Genomic DNA, 15,655 nt, shown 5'->3' with positions numbered 1-15,655 from the left:
AACCCCAGCATACATTACGTGCTCCGGCCGGCGCGTGTCCCGCTGTCACCGCTGTCTTTTTCTCCGCTGGGTTCCGGACCGCTGGCTTTACTTCTTTCTGTTCAGGGAAGTTTAAACAGTAGAGGGCGCTCTACTGTTTAAACTTCCTGCCGGGACAGGAAGTAGCCAGCCGGTCCGGAATCCAGAGCCCAGCGGAGAAGAAGACAGCAGGACACGCGCCGGCCGGAGCATGTAATGTATTGCGTCGGGCATTCGAACGCCGCTATCGACGCACTCCCAACCTGCCGGCGATCGAGCAAAATCTTCCGCACGGACGGCTCGACGGGAACGATTGATTTCAGACGGAAATCAATTGTTTGCGCAACAATTTCACAGCATCTGCTGTATATCGGCAGGAAAATCGTTACTTTTTCAATACAAAGCTCCCGGCAGGGAGATGCGAATCTGAAAAGGTGATAACATTATCTTGTGTTTACTTAATTGTAGCAGAGAGGAATGTAAACATTCCCTGGCAGTGGTGAAACTCCTAATTTGTCCAGATCAGACACAGCTCAGAAAAATTCACTGGGTACATTACAATATATAACTACTGTAGCTATGAATAAAATTGCAGCTTTCAGAGCAAATAAACTGTACTTTGGGAACTTGTAATTTCTAAATGAATAATAATACTTGTGAACAAAAGCAAATGTGATAACTGTATGGGTTATAAAAAGTAGGAAAACACATTTTTTTATGAATATTATGTCCAAGTTTAATACCACTTTAATTAAAGCAGCTTTGTGTCTTCCTCTTCTCTAGGATGGCCTAGTCAGTGTCGGCTGGATGGATTGCTTTGTCCAGGGTGATCTATGTGAAAACTTGGAAATTCGCTCCAGCACAACGGCTTATTTCCCTCCTGGAGCATCTCTATCACAAAAGGACAAAAGCGGAATTTTGGTAATGTGTATCATTTCTATAATATGTGCTTTGTGCTGCTACTTCGGTGTGTCCTGTCTTCTGAATATCTTTGATAAGAAATGCATTGACTCTATGATGTTAACCTTTTTCTACATTTGCAGTTGTATTCTGGCCCACCCAAAAAGGCACCTGTGGGGCGCAGGCACTATACATAAGATATGTTCTGTGAAACCTAGAAACAATAGGGGATTCGCGATTGTGGCATAAGATGTAGAAACCCTTCTACGTGTCCAATGGCAGCATTTTTCCAAAATCCCTGACCCCATTTAACTCACTAGAGCATGACAGCCATGAACTTATGATTCACTGTACAATTTGTGGTAGATCAAGTAAACTATTATTATTAATGATTTATATAGTGCCATCATCTTCAGTGGTGCTGTACAGAGTAAGAAGCATACATGGGTACATTGGTATACATAAAAATGCAGAGATGAGGTAGACAATATACTGTATTGTTTGGACTATAAGACTCACTTTTTCTCCCCCAAAAGTGGGAGAAAGAGTCACTACGTCTTATAGTCCAAATGCAGGGAGTTCCTGGCTTGTGAATGCCTGCCAGGGGGCATAGAGGAGGACACAAGGGGGATAGAGGAGGACACAAGGGGGACAAAGGGGACATAATCCACAAGATGCCCCTTCACCATGGATGCACCAGGTTTAGTATATATTTTTCCCCTGTTTTTTTTTCCTCTAAACCTAGGTATGTCTTATAGTCCGAAAAATATGGTAATAGTTGTAGTGACAATTGTATAGTGATAACAAAATGTACAATTGCCAAACACAAGAAGGTAGATAACACTTGTGAGCTTACAATCTAAATGATCAATGTCTCCAACATATGAATTGCTTACCTGGTCTGCCAGCTTGCACTAGTAAATATTACACAACATTTAGCAGAAGTCGTGCATAACAGTATTTGCGTTACTGCAGCTGCTGTCTTTGTACTGCCAAATGCTATATGCAGCTGTGCGTCTGTAAACCACAGTCACCCCCAGCATGTCTGCCGGCATTCATTTTCTGACAAAAGGATGTCTGCACAATGTTGATCATGGGTGCCCTAAAATTTTGACATTCTTCACTTAGGGGTGTACTCATTTTTGTTGCCAGCGATTTCGACATTAATGGTTTGTGTTGTTATTTTGATGGGGCAGCAAATTTACACTGTTCAACCTGTACAATGACTACTTTACATTGTATCAAAGTGCCATCTCTTCAGTGTTGTCCCATGAAAAGATCTAAGAAAATATTTGCAAAAATGTGAGAGATGTATTCACTTCAGTGAGATTCTGTATATGCTTAGTCTAGAGATGTGACACCCAACAAAGGAGGTGTTTAAGTAAATTTTAAATTATTGTTGTGTATGTTTTAGGGGCCTTTCACACTGGTGCGGTGCGGCATTTTACCACAGCCTAACCCTAGGGCAATGAAAGTCTGTGGGGCATATCACACTACATGCAATGCGTCACGGCGGAAGTAGCTAATCTAACGTGAGGGCAAACCTACGTTACCGTGCAACCTCTGCAGTGACGTGCAGCTGACCGGTCATGAAGTCATGTTGGTCTATGCGACGCATGTGTTTTAAAACGACCACCACAAGTTTTACATGTCGTGCATGCGTGGAAGCGTAGTTTAGCAATACACTTCTGCGCATGTCATCAATTCAGCCACAGGAAGTGAGCGTCACTTCCTGCTTAGCCTGCTGCCAGACGGGGATTACCGCATACTAACGCGGTAATTTTCCAAGGCTATTTTTTGGACTGCACGGTGTGGCCCCAAGCCGCCCCGCACCACAAGTGCAGAAGTTTAGTGTGACACTGGCCTCCAGAGTTAACTAATGCTTCATAGGGTTTGAAGTTCTTAAGTTGGCATTGTGATGTGACATTTGGCTAAACATCTTCCTCTTCTGGTCTAGTTTTTCAGTTCTTTGGATGCAAGAGAGATCTACACAGAGTTGATGGTGAAGCTTCCTGATCTGGAAATGCTTTCGGCAGATTCCTTGAAGGTAAATAAAGGCTCTGAGGCAGCTTGTTCCATCACTTAGAACATGTATCTTCCATTTCTATGACTTTCCTGGTCTACACAATCATTCCGAGAGAGTGTATCGGGCAGTGTTATAGCCAGAGGCTCAGTATGACTGCCAGCAAACTAGCAGTTTCAAGATATCATCTATGGTTGGTCACATCTTTTTTTTTGATTGCTTATTTTATAACCACCCCATGTCCAGTCCACCAATAAAAAAAATTATTTGTGGATGGAATTGTCCCTTTTATAAACCATTTTATTGATGCTGCATGTGACATATATGTGATAAGAGCTTACCTTTTCGTCTTCTCTTTAAGGACAGGCTAACCTACCACCGCTGGCTTGTTTTCTTCAGCTATGGAAGAGAAGAGGAGTACTTTAAACCAGAGTTAAAGAAGCTTAATGTTCTACTGCACGGGGACCACATTCAGGTAAACCTTGTTCTGTTTGAAGCTGGTTATTCTTGAATTAACACGTCGGGTTTATAGAAAAAATTAAAGTGAGATTTCCCCTTCCATGGAAGTTTCACTGTGCACCAGCTTCCCTCTTATTTTAGTGTTTTCATAAATTATATTAAAGATTCCCTTTTCATCCATCTTGTAAAGTGCCTAGCATACTACCAGGCTAGACAGATTTTTATACATGGGGGCACAGTCCATATGGGACACATGATGTGACCTCATTGCTCTGTGCCCACAGTTGCTGGATCTTTGCACATTTGGTTGTGCACATAGATCTGGCTTCATGATGGGTACACCCACATATGCTGCTCAAATTTTGCTGCCTTGGCATGAGAATCTAGGTTTGTGTACGCTGGGCACCTTGCATTACTTGCATGTAGCTGGAAAGCTCAATGTTACTATGTTATATGGAGGCACTATGGGAGAGAAACAGGAAATTTTGGGTGCGAGCAGCAATATGGTAAAAAAGAGCGCTACCATAGGAAATAAAGGGGAATGCTGGGATTAGCGGCAGTGTAGGGAAATGTGCCCAAAGCTGCGGCAACGCAACAATAATAAAGTTACATTTAGGCATTTTAGTTGACTGATAAAAAAGCAGGCACTTGGGCTACCTGCTATGCAAATTGAAGCTATAAATAACGGGCACAAAGCCACAATTTCAGAATGGGTAGCCCCAGCGCACACTTTATCGGTAGCCTTGGGTGCCCATATGTAATGTTATTACTGCTAATCGCAACTTTGCAGCAGGGAGAGGTTAAGGGCTGGGTGCCACGGGAGTGGATCAGGGTCGGTTAGGCACCAGCAGGGGAGGGTTATGGGTTACGCACCACATTAAGCGTTAGGCATTGGTAGAAGGGAAGGTTAAGGGATAGGCATCGGTAGAGACGGCTATTGCGTACACATCGTCCGTATGCGTCAAAAAGTACGCATTAATGGGTGTTACGGCACTACGCGTAACATCGTAGCGTAAGCGCCTACATTACGGTATCCTTACGCGTAACTGCGTAAGTTAACGCGTAATTACAGTGATGAACCGTAGATAATTTCCTACGCCGTAACCGTAATTGCATAATGCGTAATAGCGTAAAATTACGCGCAATGATCCGTAAGTGTAGATTTTTCCATTACGACCAGCACTGACTGCGAGGGCACAGGATGGCTGCAGGGGGGCTGGTAGATGCCCCAGGTAAGGAAAACTCCTCTTTTTTTTTTTTTTTTTTTTTTTTTTTTTTTACAGTTAAGGTTCCCTTTAAAAAAAAACACAAGTTAAAATCTTTTTTCGAAACTTTGGAGCTGTAGCAAGTAACATCAGCCTCTATGAGCTGGGTTGATACTTGGTTCAGTATCATTGTACTGTTCAGACTGTAAGGGAGTGGAACACACATAGCTGACCTCACTTCTTTCTGCTTTGAAAGTCTGTGCTATTGGGAATGGTGGGTTTAAAGAGACACTGAAGCGGAAAAAAAAATATGATGAATTGGTTGTGTACTATGATTAATTTCTAGAAGATTAGCAGCAAAGAAAATATTCTCATACTTTTATTTTCAGGTATATAGTGTTTTTTTCTAACATTGCATTATTCTATAATATGTGCAGATTACACAACACTCAGCATTCAAAATGATTCTTTCAGAGCAGTCTGTGAAGTAATGACCTCTCCTCTAGCAGAGAAAAAGTAAACAGTTCACTTACAGTTGAGATAATAAAAGTCAAATAACAGCCCTCTCCACGACTAACTTAGTCGGAGAGCTTAATGGCTTGTTTGCATAGAGATAACAACTGGAGTTTCTCAACTCTTCCTGTACTGGAAACAATTAGACTGATGTATCTGATCTTAATGTTTTATTTCTAAGCTGTACTACACATACAAATCATAATATCATCATTTTTTTTTTCGCTTCAGTGTCTCTTTAAGAGCAGCTGACTAGGCATTTCAAAAGTCATCTAGCATTTTAACCAAATCCTATTTTTATTTGTAAGAATCCAAAGATCGTTTTGATTGGTCCTAAACCAGACAAGGTACCACCTGCCAAAACCTAAGCAAACTCAGCACATAGCAAACTCAGCACATAGCAAACTCAGCACATAGCAAACTCAACCAAAACGTACATTGCCTCACTATGGTTTAAGCCAGCATTTTCATATTAATGTGCCTTAAATAAAATGAAGCTATGATTTGCCCCCCCCCCCCCCTCAAAAAAAAAAAACCCTCTATGGTAGCTGATAGAACAGAAGGCTTTGGTAAGGTGTGGCAGCCATTACTTCAGAACGCTACAGGTGTCCAGCATATCTTGCAAATACTATAAGGATTTTGCGTATATGGCTATAATTTCCATATTATTTGCCTCTCAAAGTTGATGGTCGTAACATAGTGTTTTTCAAGAGGTGTATTTCTTGACTCCAAGCATGTTTGTTATGATATGAACATAGAAGCTTTGTTTCCCGTCATTTGTACCAATGGGTTCATCATCGTCATTCATTAAAAAAAAAATAGCTGAAAGCGAAGATTTAAAAAAAAATATAATTACAGGGACATTGATAAGAGCTAGGCTATAACCTTTATTTAAAGAGTGAAAATAAACTTATGAAATAATAAATGCTATGTGTAGTATGGATAATAGAACATTAGTAGTAAAGAAAATGGTCTCATTTTTATTTTCAGTTCTATAGCTTTATTTATAACATTGCATCAGGCTGTCATAGTTGCAGTTTAGAATCCACGCTCTGTATTTTAAGCTGTAAGGGCTTATTTCCACTGGGCAGCCCGAATCAATGATTGGCTGCATGCTGCAGATCTCACCAAAGTGTGATCTGGACCGCAAGCCACTAGAAAGATAGGCAGCACTTAAGTAGGGAAACGCTGCAGATTTGGCTCAGTGGAAATAGGCCTCAAAATAAGCAGAGCTAATGACCCTTTGAACCTTCCTGCAGTAAAACCTTATCTCAAGCTGTCTCTCACTGTTTCTTGTCTGTTTAATCTCTTCAGAAAAGGACTTGACAGTAACAAGCTCAGAGAAACTCTTGCATAGATAACAACTTAAAGAAAACCTGAACTGAAAATTAAAAGTCAAAATAAACATACACAAGTCATACTTACCTCCTGCGTAGTCTACTCCTCAATCTATTTTTCCTTTCCTGCGTCCTGTTTGTCCACCGTGATCAATGGAATTCTCCGTCCTCCATTTTGAAAATGGCTATTACCCCATAACCGCTTCCTGGTCAGCACACTGTTAAACTGTAACATCGCCCACTTGAGCCATAGGGAAACCTGGACACATCAGTTATCCTCTCAGCTGTAACTGACAGCAACTGATATATAACTGACAGCAACTGATATATTTCAGTTCTGACAAAATGTTGTCATAACTGGAAGGGATCATTATCAGAAGAAAATGGTGAGCTTCTGAGAGGAACTGATGGCAAGGTAACTATGTAATGTTCATTTGAAGTTACTTAATGTGTTTATTTTAAATAATTTTACTCAGTACAGATTCTCTTTAAGTATTTTAACTCGTCCTGTACTGGAAAATAGAAAGGGACGTAGAATAATTTTTTGGTAGGGCATGTATTAGATGTGTATAGGTTTATCTCATCCTGTCACATAACACTTCAGGTTCACGTTAACTTTACAACAACAACAACAAATAACATTTGTAAAGCGCTTTTCTCCCATGGGACTCAAAGCGCATAAGCATGACTCCGACCATCGTGGTGCAGAGGAAGAATTTTATAAGTCTGGAAATGCCAGGCTAAACAGGTGGCTTTTCAGTCTGGATTTGAATGGCTCCAGGGATGGTGCTGTCTTTACTGGGTGTAGCAGGGAGTTCCAAAGAGTAGGGGCAGCATGACAGAAGGCTCTATCTCCAGATTTTTTGAGGTGCACTCTGGGAGTGACCAAGTTTATAGAACTTGCTGATCTGAGGTTGTGAGAGGTGTGGTGCAGCTTCAGCAGGTCCTTCAAGTATCCAGGGCCCAGATTGTGCAGGGATTTGAATGTCAGCAGTCCAACTTTAGTTATGCATTAAAATCTTGCTTGAGCATATTTTACCACCTTTCTCCCTTGATCCCAATAACGAAACTGCTATTTCTGGATATGCAGAGTAAGGCTAATTGATATTTTTGTTTTTAGGTGGGAAGATTTGACTGCCAGTCCAGCCCAGTCACCTGCAAATCAATGTATATAAACAAGCCTTGTATCGTAGCATTTAAAGGGAGAGGCATTGATGACTATGAAATCCATCATGGTGAGAAACTGGAATAAACTATTACTGCTATTTTAAAGTGACCATCAATGATGCAGTCTTGATTGTACAATCTTATCACTTCCATATAATATGAAAGACTACCTAAAGTATCGATTCAAAGTATATTCACTCAGTTTACCTTTCTACTACATAATTTGTTAAAGCGGATCAGAGATGAAAAACTTACTATAACAAGTAACTTGTCTATATATCTTATCTAAAGTTTAGATGGTTTACACAGCAAATCTATCTGCAAACAGCTTTAATAGAATATGATTGATTATTCCTGTGATACAATGACAGCAGCCATGTTGTTTGTAAACATTGCACAGAGGCAGGCTTATTTGCATCTTGAGCAAAAAAAACCTAATCCCCCCTTCCTCCTCCCTCCTCCCCTCTGCCTCTGAAATCTCTGGCTAGTAATACCTCCCCCTCCTCCTGCTCAAACTGAACTCCCATGAGCCCTTGCTACTGTCTGAAAGTGCCTTGGCTCTCTGAAAACCTGTGGGTGTGGCTTGATTAGTTTATAGGGAATTTGAGTATTAAAACAAAAACAAAAAAGTATTTGGCTTGAGGAATGCCCTATAAACAATAGGAAAGGAACACAATTATGCAATGAGTAAAAGTTCATCTCGGATCCACTTTAAGATAGTACAAAAGAGATTTATAATTAGTGGGTACCTCACAGAGCCCCAGTGACACAGTTTATCATGACGGAGTTTGGAGCTCAGATTCTGTATCCAGCTATTGCAGCTCATTAGCGTGTGAAGTCAGAACACAGACGTAGCCAATTTGGCTTGTGTTGGCCCAGTGACTAGTGATGTCGCGAACCTCCGATTTTCGGTTCGCGAACTCTGTTCGCGAACTTCCGCGGAAGGTTCGGTTCGCGGAAAAGTTCGCGAACCGCAATAGACTTCAATGGGGAGGCGAACTTCAAAATTTAGAAACATTTCTACTGGCTGGAAAAATGACAGAAAACATGTTTTAAGGGATCTAATACCTGGAGGAAGACATGATTGAGTGAAATACACATCAAAAGTCCCAGGAAAAAATCTAGATTTCACATAAACCCCTATTTTAAGGTCACTCAGACCTGGGTTCAATTCCCGGCCAAGACCTGGGTTCAATTCCTGGCCAAGGTATATAAGCTGGCTTTTAAAAGCCTACAAATCTTCAAGCAAGCTAATTTTTCTCTAGGATAGATCATAATGGTACATGCTAGGCTGCCTTCAGCATGTAGTGCTGGTGGTGGTATAGCGGTTAAGAGAGCTGACTACCAAGCACTCAGACCTGGGTTCAATTCCCGGCCAGGGTATATAAGCTGGCTTTTGAAATTCTACAATTCCCTGGAAGATGAGACCCACCTCCCTCCGGGAGTGAGGGAGGAGGGAGCGAGGGGAAGTAATAACAATCAGCTAGGAACAAGCCTATAAGAGCCTAACTAAACTCTCCCTAGCAGAGTCTGTCAGCAGCTGTCCCTTAACTAATTAGTGCAGGCAGACTAGTGCGTAAAACGGCACAAGGACCTTGCCTTTTATAAGGGGGGGTGGGGCTCCAGGAGTGAGTGCAGTCTGATTGGCAACAATGTGCCTGCTGACTGTGATGTAGAGGGTCAAAGTTCTGCTCAATAAAGCATTATGGGGCGAATCGAACTTCCGGAAAAGTTCGCCTGCTCTTGGCGAACGCGAACCACCGAAGTTCGCCTGGAACCGTTCGCCGCGAACTGTTCGCGACATCTCTACCAGTGACCACTATTTGGCAGTGACTGCTGATGCTATGGAGAGATTTCCCTTCTAGGCGATTGCGCATCATCAGCAAGTGCTTGGTGAACCTTTTTTTTTTTTTTTTTTTTTTTTTTTTTAAAGGAACCCAAGGTCAGTGACATATAGAGGCTTCCATATTTATTTCCTTTTAAACGATACCAGTTGCCTGGCAGCACTGCTGATTTTACTGGTCAGTAGTGTCTGAATTACACACCTGAAACAAACACACAGCAAATCTTGTCATATTGTTTTTTTTTATCAGAAACTACTGATCTGTTTGCTTGTTCAGTGTCTATGGCTAAAAGTATAAGTAGGTAGTAGTGTGGTGGCACCCTCTATGGTAGTTCACTTGGATGTGCCTGGCTAGTAGTCCAGCAGCCCTCTGGAACAATCAGCAGGAAAGTAAGGAAGCAGCCGGCACCATCAGTAGTAAGATTTCTGCTCTTTTATTACATGAGAAATTCCAGCAGATATAGCAACGTTTCAAGGTTACACACCTCTTTATCAAGCTTGCTGGATGTCAAGTTATGCATTAACTAATCACAGACAACTTTATATAGCACACATGGTCAACAGCATCCAATAGAATTTGAATCTAGTTTCCCCAATCATCACAGTCCTAAGTTAGTGGACCTGATGGGGAACTTCAACATAGCTGTCCTGATAGGCCGCAGCATTATGGAACCACCCACCTGTACAATCCCCGACTGCCCGGCCTGTCACCGTCTCCCCGGGTCCGCCGGAATTCACAGTGGGTTAACACCCTCTGCGCATAGCGTATCAGGCGGGTCCCCCATGTGTATACACGCAGTGGGCGGAGTTGAACCTCCGTTCCAGCGTGACTCGGCGGACTTAATGGAGACGTCAGCGGATGACAGCGGATGACAAGGCCATTAGGAAACAAATATTTAAAGTCGCTAAGACGCACATCACCTTTGAACTCCACTCAAGGACTCTCGCAGAGTATCACAGAGTTAAAAGAATACCGAGAGGCATGAGATCCAATGTGGCACCAATCATGTTTCCAACGGACAAAGAGTTTTGCCTGAGATGGTCCCGTATATGGAATAAAGCCTCATTCGATTCAATGGTTTTAACCATTGAGAAAATACATGAGGAACTACCGAAGCTAGATATCCAACGCAAGGAGCTCAAAACCAAACTACGACAACTTATACCAGAAGGGGAATATGAGGCATTTCTGGTAGATCTAACTGACAGTCTGGAAAGATATGAAAAACAGATACAAACAATAAAACATGACAAATTCCAGAGAGATGAAGTGGATTATAAAACTGGCTTTGTATATAACTGTCAAAGACCGGGACCAAGACCATATCCCCCACGTAGACCGAGACAAGGGGGTAGACCAGGCGATCAACCAGGAGAACGTCCAGTGGGGAGTCAGCCAGACTCTTCTGGTAATGCCACAAGTTCATCACAAGAGCTATCCTCGGATTTAGCATCAAATGCAGGAGGAAACGCAGGGGTGGACGTAAGAGACGAGGGAATAAGAGGCAGATTACGCCCAAGACGTCATCAGTCATACCGGAGACCATGATTGTAGTGAACATCTCGTCATGCCAGTTGTCCCCCGTGCAGACCTCTGCTCTCAATCTTGGACTATCATATGCACCTACTAATGCTCCTGATCCCCTTGAAGTAGATTTGGAACTACAAAGATTTTTTTCGTTCAGTAAAACTTAAATATTTTTTCTCAATACCAAGAACATTTGATCTAGCATCAACAAGTGAGGAAGATTCTGAGACGTTACGGAGGTCCTGAGACAACTCTCCGACACATCTACCTATCAGAAGTTGGATAGAGATCCATTGGTCAATATTCAAGATCGTATCAGTGGAGTAATATCTGTGGCCGTACAGGCCAAGGTGATCGATGAGAAATTGGCAAGATTTCTTACACAAGAACATCCCATCACACCCATACTATACATCTGCCCTAAGATACACAAACGGTTAGACAACCCCCCGGGCCGCCCTATAGTGGCAGGGGTGGAGTCAGTTTTTTCTCCACTAGCAAAATACCTGGACCATATATTAAGACCATATGTAGTGGGGCTCAAGTCCTATCTGCGAGATACCCAAATGTTTTTGAACATTATTCGCAATATGGAACCTTTGCATGATCCATGCTTACTGGTTACCTTGGATGTGGAAAGCCTCTACACCTCCATCCCACATGATGGGGTGTAGAGGCAGTACACTTTATGCTGGAAACAGCATCAGACTTTTCGGATGCGCAGATCAAATTTATATGTGATTTACTAAGGATTGTCTTGCAATGCAATTATTTTCGATTTGATGACGATTTTTTCCTACAGATCAGGGGCACAGCTATGGGGTCGAATGTGGCCCCGTCCTACGCTAATATTTTTATGGGGGTATACGAGGAGATGTTCGTGTACACCAATGTACTATTTCAACAATATGCCAGACAATGGCACAGATATATAGATGATATTTTTTGCGTGTGGGCGGGGCCACACTCGACCCTGGAGGCCTTTATTGCTGAGTTGATGGCCAGATGCCCTCATATACGACTTACCATACACTCTTCACCTGAACGGGTGAGCTTTCTAGATACACTGGTTTATCGGAGTGGTGATGGATTGAGTACCGACCTCTATGTTAAGCCCACGGATGTGAACTCCCTTCTCCATTATGGGAGTTTCCACCCGTGGGCTACTAGGAGGTCGGTGCCGGTCAGTCAGTTTCAGAGGGTCCAATTGATTGTTGAGGATGAGGCTGTGCGTGGAGCTAGACTTGATGAGATGCAACACAGATTTGAGAATAGGGGGTATCCCACTGAGATCCTGCAAAGGGCACGTGCTAGAGTGGATGCACACAGTACGGGACAGAGAAATAGACAACAGATCCAAAACCGCATCCCTTTTGTTACCAGATTCAATACACATAGTTTGGCCATATCTAAAATCATCAAGCGTCATTGGCATTTGTTGTCTGATAGCTTTCCTGAGATTGAGCACTTTAGGAATCCCCCACTTATATCCTATAAAAGACCACCTACATTAAGAGATCGCTTGGTGCATGCAGAAGCAAACACTGACAACCATACGGTACAAACACTAAGGAGAGGGACTTATCCCTGTCTTAACTGTGTACACTGTAGTTCGGTTATTAAGGGCCCATCACTGTCCCACCCTCACCAGGGCACTAAAACTATAATCAGGGGATGGCACACATGTGATTCAGATTATGTAGTGTATGCTTTAAAATGCCCATGTGGCCTACTGTATATTGGTCAAACCACCCAAAAACTTAAAAAACATTAATCATCTCATAAACATGCAATTAGGGAGAAGCTTACTGATCAGGCGGTGGCATATCACTTTGCACAGATGGGCCACCATGTCAGCCAGCTCAGATTTATGGTCATTGAAAGGATTGAACCTTTGAGGAGGGGGGGTGATCGTATTAAGAGATTACTTTGGAGGGAGGCTTATTGGATTAAAAGGCTGGACACAATGGAGCCAAGAGGACTCAATAGGGAACTCGATTTATTACCATTTTTGTGATTTTTATTCCAGTTTCTTGCTCCATTGTGCCCAGCCTTACCATGCTTGTGGATCTATTGTTACATGTTGGCAACTGGTTTCATTGGGATTGGGTTGACTTATACTGTCCTGCTGGACAGCCTTACGATATACGTTTATCATGTCTAGCTTGCTCTCTGTCTCTTGTGTACACTAACACAAGCCATCCCCCATTCTCTCTTTCCTAGTTTCTTTTCCTATTTCCCGGCTATATACTCTTTTCCTTCCTTCTTTCTTTCCCCCCCTGCGATGCTCTTCTGCTGTGCTGTCGCTTTTACACATAGATTGCAGCCTGTGACTTTATGATGGCGGTGGAATGCCTGCTGTTACACTGTTATGTTTATATGTTATGGTGGCGCCGCGCTGGCAGCATGTAAAATACGGTTGCCAGGCGACAGCCACGCTGTGTACATATGGGAGGACTCTGATTGGTCGGCGGCGCCGCTCTCCCTGTTTCCATCTGGTGACGCCGGCGGCTGACAGCCGCTGACGTCTCCATTAAGTCCGCCGAGTCACGCTGGAACGGAGGTCCAACTCCGCCCTCTGCGTGTATACACATGGGGGACCCGCCTGATACGCTATGCGCAGAGGGTGTTAACCCACTGTGAATTCCGGCGGACCCAGGGAGACGGTGACAGGCCGGGCAGTCGGGGATTGTACAGGTGGGTGGTTCCATAATGCTGCGGCCTATCAGGACAGCTATGTTGAAGTTCCCCATCAGGTCCACTAACTTAGGACTGTGATGATTGGGGAAACTAGATTCAAATTCTATTGGATGCTGTTGACCATGTGTGCTATATAAAGTTGTCTGTGATTAGTTAATGCATAACTTGACATCCAGCAAGCTTGATAAAGAGGTGTGTAACCTTGAAACGTTGCTATATCTGCTGGAATTTCTCATGTAATAAAAGAGCAGAAATCTTACTACTGATGGTGCCGGCTGCTTCCTTACTTATGGCTAAAAGTATCAGAGGATCAGCAAGATTGCCAGGCAATGTGCATTGTTTGTTTATAAAGAAATATGTCGGCCTTCACACATCTCTCACCTCGGGTTCCCTTTAAATAAGAATTTCATGATTCAGTAAGTACGGTATAACCCAATTAATGCCAGCTATTACCATTTATCTTTAAACATTTTATTTCCCTTGCTTATAGTCCCTTTTAAATGTTATTAAGTAGTATAACTTACACATGTGAATAATTCTTCAATTGGTTGGGATGCTTGAAAGTCTGTCTGCAGTCATGGTGAAAGTACCATGAACCACACCTGAACCAATTGTATAAAATTGCAACCCCTTTTGGACTTGTAACCCCCCCCCCCCCCCCCTTTTTAAATCAGACTATCATAGTTGAAGTTAAGAATCCACACTCTGTATTTTAAGAGTTTATTTGCACTGGGCAGCCCGGATCAGTGATTCGGCTTCAGAAATTTGCAGCATGCCGTCCAAATTTGGACCGCAAGCCACTATTTGCAGCTCGCAAGTAGGGAAACACAGCAGATTTGGCTCAGCGGAAATAGGCCCTAAAATAAGCAGCGCTAATGACCCTTTGAATCTTCCTGCAGTAAAACCTTATCCCAAGCTGTCTCTCACTGTTTCTTGTCTTGTCTTGAGTTAAGGGAACCTTAACTCAAAAAAAAAAAAGAGTTTCCCTTACCTGGGGCATCTACCAGCCCCCTGCAGCCATCCTGTGCCCTCACAGTCACTCATGGCTCCTCCGAACGCCGCCGCCAGCTAGTTTCATTTTTGCTGATTCACAGAGTCGGCGGGCCACCATGCGTACCTTTGCCCGCATACCCGCTGGTGCAGGAAGCTATCGCGGACATTAACACATACATTTTTGCGTACATTTTTACAGGGCTGTGGAGTCGGAGTCGGGGCAATTTTGGGCACCCGGAGTTGGAGTCATGGTTTCATAAACTGAGGAGTCGAAGTCGGATGATTTTAATACAAAATCCACAGCCCTGGTAAGTATTAGACTAAGGAGTCGAGGAGTCGGAGCAATTTTGGGTAGTCTGAGTTGGAGTCGGTGGTTTCATAAACTGAGGAGTTGGAGTCGGAAGATTTTTGTACCGACTCCACAGTCCTGCATTTTTAAGCATTGCACCTGCACTGTGTAAAAATGTACGTGTTAATGTCCGCGATATCTTCCTGCACCAGCAGGAATGCGTGCAAAAGTACGCATGGGGGCCCGCCAACTCCGAGTCGGCAAAAACGAAACTAACTGGCGGCAGGGGACCGGAAATACCATGAGTGACTGCGAGGGCACAGGATGGCTGCAGGGGGCTGGTAGGTGCCCCAGATAAGTGAAACTCATTTTATTTTATTTTTTTACTATTATTTTAGAGTTAAAGTTCCCTTTAATGCTGGGAATACACGATGCGTTTTTGCGTTCGTTTTTGCCGTCGTTTTCGCTTTCGATCGATTCTACTCTCGATTCACTGCTCGATTCCCCTCTCGATTCCTTATCTTTTCTTATCAATTACATTCACTTGAATGAGGAGAATCGAAACGAAAGTAGAATCCACCAGATCCAACAGGTTGGAATTTATCTATCTAACCCATCTATCTAAAGTAAAAACTTAACGTGTATTCCCAGCATTAGCTTTTCAGAAAAGGGCTTGTCTG

General features: G+C 43.0%; 1 protein-coding gene across 1 annotated transcript in view; it reads left to right on the top strand.

Moving 5' to 3' along the window:
- DNAJC10 (DnaJ heat shock protein family (Hsp40) member C10) overlaps positions 1 to 15,655 on the top strand; it is a 107,963-nt gene that overhangs the window by 44,309 nt on the left and 47,999 nt on the right. The window contains exons 10-13 of the mRNA XM_068245414.1: positions 802 to 939; positions 2,876 to 2,965; positions 3,303 to 3,416; positions 7,576 to 7,690. Coding sequence (XP_068101515.1) covers positions 802 to 939; positions 2,876 to 2,965; positions 3,303 to 3,416; positions 7,576 to 7,690 — 457 coding nt within the window. The remainder of the gene's footprint in view (positions 1 to 801; positions 940 to 2,875; positions 2,966 to 3,302; positions 3,417 to 7,575; positions 7,691 to 15,655) is intronic.

The sequence above is a fragment of the Hyperolius riggenbachi genome, chromosome 7 (genome assembly GCF_040937935.1).
Source record: "Hyperolius riggenbachi isolate aHypRig1 chromosome 7, aHypRig1.pri, whole genome shotgun sequence".
Lineage (NCBI taxonomy): Eukaryota > Metazoa > Chordata > Amphibia > Anura > Hyperoliidae > Hyperolius > Hyperolius riggenbachi.
This window is presented reverse-complemented; position numbering and strand designations above follow the sequence as displayed.